Source organism: Hesperophylax consimilis, chromosome 28 (genome assembly GCF_061612785.1).
Source record: "Hesperophylax consimilis isolate HC1 chromosome 28, BYU_Hcon_1.0, whole genome shotgun sequence".
Classification (NCBI taxonomy): domain Eukaryota; kingdom Metazoa; phylum Arthropoda; class Insecta; order Trichoptera; family Limnephilidae; genus Hesperophylax; species Hesperophylax consimilis.
In genome coordinates, this window is record NC_142863.1 from 21,869,304 (window position 1) to 21,876,510 (window position 7,207).

Here is a 7,207-nt window from a genome sequence, read left to right on the forward strand (position 1 = left end):
GGGGGTATAAACAGGTAGTTAGTGTGACAAATGCTTTTGTAATTGGGGTAATTAATGCACGGGTTGACTCATACCAGAGCCCCAAAGTCAGGTAAATTAATTAATGAATTATCAGTTGCTTTTATTCGCATCTTGTCGCGCGAGCTGTAAGGTTGTTTATGTGCTTAAAATAATGTGTTTTGGTTCTAAAAAAAAATGGAAACTACTTTGGAAGGTATGTAGTATGTTATAATTGTAAAATTTTAATATAAACATCACAGTTTTTCAAAAAAAATAATGTTTAACTGGTGTATTTTTTTGTGGTTGAAAAATATTCAATTTCTAACTTCTCGAGAATTTTTTTCGGATAAAGTATCAATAAGGTTCCGTGATTTTTTTTTTGTAGATTGAACAATTAATTTTCTATTCAAATCAGTTTCGATATTTTTGCTCATTAATGCTCACCAATCATATTTTGTCATTTCACAGGCACCACATACCAGATTTCCAGGCAGGAATTGTTCGAGACGTGGAGAAGTTTACCCAAGAAAGAAAGGTTTCAGGGAATATATAATCATATTTTAAGTAAATTTGAACGTCAAAATCTCAGTGCAAGCAGTGAAAAAAATTTGAAAAGCCAAGTACAGTTAATATCTTTGAATATAACCAAAAAGTGGATCGCAGTTTTTCGGATTTGATAAATTTTAGAATTAACATTGAAGATGTAGATTTGAATGTAAAATTTAAAATGTTATTAACTATGGTAGATGGCAAAATGTGCAATGTAATGACTGGAAACAAGTCGACTATGTGGTGTTATATTTGTGGTGCAAAACCCAGTGAAATGAATACTACGGTTATCAATAGAGTTCCACGACAATAATTTTATTCCTTCGGCTTATCTACATTGCATGCCTGGATAAAAACTTTTGAATGTTTTTTGCATATCGCTTACCGAATACAACTCTGGCAAGTCAGAGGGGATACAAATAAACTAATTATAAGTACTAGAAAAAAAAGAATTACAGGAACGGTTTAAAAGTGAAATGGGATTAATTGTAGATAAGCCAAAACCTGGGTTTGGAAACACAAACACTGGTTTTTTCGAGAGCACGAAAAGAGTGCCGAGATAACGGGTGTAGATGCGGGGTTAATCAAGAGGTTTTGCATAATTTTGAGTACAATAGCTTCTGGGTATAGCATTAACATCGAACATTTTGAACAGTATTGACACTAAGGAGTTATATCTTAACCTATATGATTGGTATACCATGCCAACAACTGTTCATAAACTATTATACCATTCATTTGACGTGATTAGTTCGTGCATTGTACCTATTGGGCAGCTGTCAGAAGAGGCGCGAAATAAAGACTGTAGAAGATTTAGGTAATTGCACACCAGAAAAATCGACCGAACATCAACAAACAGAGATATGTTAACCATGCTATTAATTACATCAGATCCAATAATAAATAGTTTCAGAGAGGTTCCAAGATAAAAATCGAGCTCACTTCCCTCTGAAGTGTTAAATTTACTTGTTCCACCCAATTCCGAGTCAAAAACACAATGTTTGCGATCTGATGACTCCTCTGAACATTATTCTGATGATTCCTCTGAACATAACTCAGATAGCATCTAGTTTCAATAAGCATTATGTTTAAGCACTTTCTCACAAATTTATTGGTTCTGTACTGTCTTAAAAAAAATAAAGATGTTTATGTGCAGTTAATTTCTCTCGCCGCAAATGACTCAGATAGCACTTTATTAGATAAGTAAGAATTTTTTTTTTTTTTTTTTTTTCGGAATAACTTTTTGAGTAAAACCTCAAATTGTAATATTGAAATATTGAAGACAATATTAGTGATTTCTAAACGAAAATCTGAAACAGAAAAATCAGAAAAGGAAACGGTCACATCTGGGACACGATCTGACCAGTCTGTCCATCTGACCGATCTGTCCCAGATGTGACCGTTTCCTTTTCTGATTTTTCTGTTTCAGATTTTCGTTTAGAAATCACTAATATTGTCTTCAATATTTTAATAATTTTTTTGTTTCGTTACTGTTCTTGCATAACTTTTGATATTATTATTTTATTTTCTGACTGTACTTTCTGCAACTAATGCTTGTTTTTATTAAGTTCTGTTGCTAAATATGACTAAAATTGTTTTCCTAGATTAGTAATAATGATTGTTTTGATTACTTTTTAGCTATTTTTTATAATTTATTTATACTTTCGCAATTGTTTCGTGATTTGTATTATATTTTTTGAAAGTGCTTTTACATATTTATTATTCTCAAAATAGACATATTTTTAACTTTTTAAATTTGTTTTCTTTAAAAACCTCAAATACGGTATTAATACTGTTATTAATTATTTTAAAGATTTTTTTCCGATTTTTTTTTTTTTTTAAGAAAAAAATTAAATTAATCACTTTCAACCCAAATTTTCAATACATTCATACTAAATACTTCCCACAAGAGGGTTCCAAACACTTTATAATTATAAAAGAGTTTTTTCCGTCTAGCTTGTATGAAACGAAACACTGTGCGCCGTTTGGTTCAGGGCCGGCCCTGGTTGCATTTAATAACATAAGACGTTTGATTTTACATTCGGACAACTTTTTTTTATTATTTACTCAAATCATTAGCTGTGCTTTATTAAATTATCACTACCAACGTAGGTAGAAAAAACTAGTTTCAATTACATGTTGCATTTTGAAGCCAGTTGTGATTTTAATTGATTCATGTTACGGGGTTTAATCCATTGTTTTGGCATGGGAATTAATAATTATATGCATATTTTACGTAAGTATTTTTTATTCTCGATGGAAAAATGGTACTCAGAATTTCTAAAAAAATACGAAGTGGATATAATGGTGTAATGGAATAAACCAGTGGCGGCTCTACATAGGGGGACGATGGGGACTGACACCTCCAGATATTTCCCAAACCTGCCACAAGAACAAAAACATTCGATGCCTTGTCTACACGAAAATGAATCAAAATTTAATTTATTTTGTGTTTAGGTATGACTTGTCCATGAACGTTTTTGTTTGTCAACTTTTATAATATATTTTACTTGTAGTAAGATTTCAGTATTTGTAAAAAATATCAGTCCCTACCATAGTAGAAGTGCTCGAGCCACCACTGGAGTGAAAACTCAGTTCATACAACGGAATCAGATGTGATATAATATTTTACATGGTGTCCGGAAGCTAGTGGTACATGTGGGAAAATTGTGAAAATACATCGTTATACCGTTATTTTATAAATGATTTCGCAACTGTCACGAAGAAAACTTTCATGGTAGTCATTGCCACAACTTTTAAAATATACCACACAGCAGAACAGATATTCTACCATAGCATAGCATGACAAACAGAATGGTGGTATTGAATGCAATTTCTAAAACAGCGAATATATTTAATGAATAAACGTGCGTTGAAGAATTTCATCACGTCGTGTAATATTTGGAATTGGGCCGCTAACAATAGCACTCTTTATGTAGAAGGCGATAAGGTTTAAATTCCCGCTTGACACCAGCCTCCTGTTTTGATTTATTCAAGAAAGAAACATCGAAAAGTGTGTTTTATTAAATTTATGATTTTGCATTATTTCTTGGTTCTTCGCCTTAAATCCAAATCTGCGTTCCATTTCGGCGGCCTGGTGCCACCACGTGACAATCCATTTTGGAACCAGCGATGTTTGTGCATTTACCCAATAAAATCTACACGATTGGAAGAAAGGCAATGAAAGGGATTATGAATTATGTAATACATTTCATGACAGTTGCAAAGTCATTTATTAAAGGAACAACCACGACATTTCTCGGCCAATATCAAATAACAGACATTTGTGTTATTCTTTTCCGTTTCGCGGTCATGTCTCCTGTTTAAAAATCACGTCACGGAAATAGTCGAACATGCACGAAGCGAAATCGGTAATTTCCGTATTTTTTAATTCAAGACGTGAACTTGGCAGCCAGAGTCGATATCTCTAGAATTTGGAATTCCTGTCGCGTAGAGAAACAGTAGGTATGTACCATCTCTGCTGATGTGAAAACATACTACATTGTATGATATTGATATAATTACATCAAATCCATTATTATTAAATTAAATTATCTCTTACCAGCACAGACCCGTAAAAAATCGCGGAGTATTATAATGTATTATTAAGAGATAAGAAGAGGCGAGAAGAGGCAAGAAGAGGCAAGAAGAAACAAGAAAAGACAAAAATAGACAAGAAGAGCCAAGAAGAAAGAAGAAAAGACAATAATAGAGAAGAAAAGTCAAGAAGATACAAGAAAAGACAAAAATAGATAAGAAGACCTAAAAGAAACAAGAAAAGACAAAAATAGACAAGAAGAGCCAAGAAGAAAGAAGAAAAGACAAAAATAGACAAGAAAAGACAAAACAGACAAGAAGACACTTTTTTTTTTGTAAAAGTGTAACAAAATATAAAATTTTGGAAACAAGCCCGAACTTTGGGATATAAAAGTTTTACGCAGCCAGCATTTTTCACGCCATTATCAAAAGACCATTTATAACAATAAGTAAATAGATTAAAATATTACAAAAGATAAATAATTCAGCGCTGCGACCAATGCTATTCGCGTGTCTTACTATTAGTTTATTATTTTAAGATTTTTTTGATCAATTTTATTTAGCAATTCCATCTCAATATCCTTTGTGATATTTTGACTCGTCGGTTTGATGGAATAATGCTGAGAAAAATAGATTTGAATCTATTTGAATATTATAATAACTGGACAGCACGTATTGTATTTGCATACCGATCCTGTATCGACACACTTACGTATTGCAAAGGTGTTCCGTAATGCTTTATTGCATAACGCTTACTGAATTCTTGCCTTTTTATGGATGACTTTTATTTGAATACCTCTGTGTTGCGTGAATACGAGTTATTTGATGAAGGAATTTATTGTTTTGTGCATATTGAATTTAATTTGCTACCGAAGATTAACTTGGTAATTCGACACTCTTTAATTTAATAATAAACTTGCTTTGGGATAGTGGGTGGAGTATATTATTAAATAAAGGAAGGAGATGAGGTTTACAAAGAAAACATTTATGAGGGGTGTTGGGTATGAATCTGAGGATCAGTGTGTCCAGGAGTAACGGACGTATGAATCCATACCTCCCCCTGTAGTGCAAGACGATGTGTTGAGAAAGTCGGATAGAGTGGTGAATGTGTCTCTCTCAACCAGCCTCTCCCGATCCGGCTGGCCATGCAGTTGGTGGGCTAGTTATTAAGTAGCTTGCCACTTGGTATGACCTGTAGAGGTGTTGATTATTCAGTAAATGGTTGCAAGGGCGATGGTACCAAATTGAAAATCAACTGCTCCTGCTTCTTTCCTACTAGCCTTTTACCTACATCTGGTTACGATAAGGTAACGATATACGATAAGGCAAAAAAATTATAAATGTAGCTTGTGTTAGATTAGGTTAGGCGTGTTGTTGGTTTTTTTTTGTTTGTTGTCATCGAACCCATCCTAAGACTTATCTTCTTCTTTCAGCCTTCATGGAGCCAGATCGCCTGCACAAGAAGTACAGGACCAAGAGGGACACCTACTACGGGGGCAGGAAGCTTGCTCCGGATACCATCTACCCAGAGATCCTGGTCATCGTGGACTATGACGGATACAAGTAAGGACTTCTCATTTTCAAGGAGTTATTTGCTTGAGCGACGTTTGAAAGCGAATGTTTTGAAAACGGCTCTAGAGATCTCGAACAGGCAACGGGCGCGATCTTCAGGGATGCCAGCGCACAGTGGGAGAAAGACTGATTCTAGGAAATAATAAGTAATATATATGAAATTCTTAATTTTAATGAGATTTAATTAAATTACACTTTTGTTCGATGCCTTGGCCGAGAAAAGTGAATATATCCTGCTAATCACGCTATATTTTGCACTACAAATGTCCATTTTTCAAATAATCACGGATAAAGTTTTGCGGAATTCTTTTCGTATTTGGCTACTATTATTTGAGTCAACTCTTACTTTTTATGCTTTCACTGCGCCAATCGTTTTCTTAATCAAGATATCATTTTTCAAAACAGACATGGTTCGATTAAAAATTAAATAGAGCAAATTAGCGGATAGAAACCAAATAATCGATTATTGCTAGTAAGCAAAAAACTTGTAGAATACGTGGAATGGTCAGTTTACAAGTATAATCAAAATAAATATTATGAAAAATCTAAATGTCAGAAAAACCAACGAAATAAAAAATATATATATTCCAGGAAGATTAAGAACAAAAGAATGTTTAAAAACATCTTTATGCTTACCCTGAACTTATTATATTCACAAGTTCTACATTATGAGATTTAAAAATCACGACTGAGAGCATTATCAAACTGATAATATTTACCAACTTACTTATGTTTGACAAGTTCTCAATATTCACCCAGTGCACTAATTGCTTTTCTGTGAATTAAATGTTGCTAAGTAGTTATCCAGTTAACAGTTACGTATAGTTGAGTTATCAGAATGCGTAACGATCAAAATAATAGACTTGATAATTCCTAGATATACTGTTTCTCCCATAGTGCGGCGCTCGGAGTATTTGGCTTGAGAATAGGATCTGCCACACCTCTATTATAATAGTCATCAAAAGTTTATTCATATAAAAAAATAACTTTACAAGCAACGAAATTGTATTCCTTTTAATCCAATTTTTAACTGATTCAATTTAAAATTTATTTAGTATTTTTATATTATGCTTTCTTGCAGAAAAATACTCTCTCAAAAATCGGTACCGCGCAAATATCAGTGACTTAATTTGACAAAGCTTTTCTAAAATGTGTTAATTTTTTTCAGATTGCATCTATCCCGAAATGATGAAATCAAAAAGTACTTCGTCTCTTTCTGGAACGGCGTGGATCTTAGGTACAAGCAGCTCAAGGGACCGAAGATACGCGTCTCCATCGCTGGCATCATCGTCTCTAGGGTGAGTCTGTTTGTCTTTATCATTCACTTGACTGTACTATCATTTGGATCAGTTGTCTTCAAAGAAATTGATTTTCACCTCCAAGGAAAATTAAACAATGTTTTTTATATGTGTCTAAACAATTTATTAATTTCAATAGTTTGTTATATATATCAAAGTCTAATTATGTTAATTATCAAGTTTATGCGAACAGATGCATAATAAATACTAAACTTAATACTTGTGTTGGCGACTCAAATATCCGTCAATAA

The 7,207-nt window shown here is 33.2% G+C and overlaps 1 protein-coding gene across 3 annotated transcripts in view; it reads left to right on the forward strand.

Moving 5' to 3' along the window:
- Positions 1–7,207, forward strand: part of sona (sol narae metalloprotease) — a 253,113-nt gene that overhangs the window by 202,368 nt on the left and 43,538 nt on the right. For all 3 annotated transcript variants that reach the window (XM_089648884.1, XM_089648883.1, XM_089648885.1), the window contains exons 6-7: positions 5,520–5,649; positions 6,827–6,956. In XM_089648884.1, coding sequence (XP_089505010.1) covers positions 5,520–5,649; positions 6,827–6,956 — 260 coding nt within the window. The remainder of the gene's footprint in view (positions 1–5,519; positions 5,650–6,826; positions 6,957–7,207) is intronic.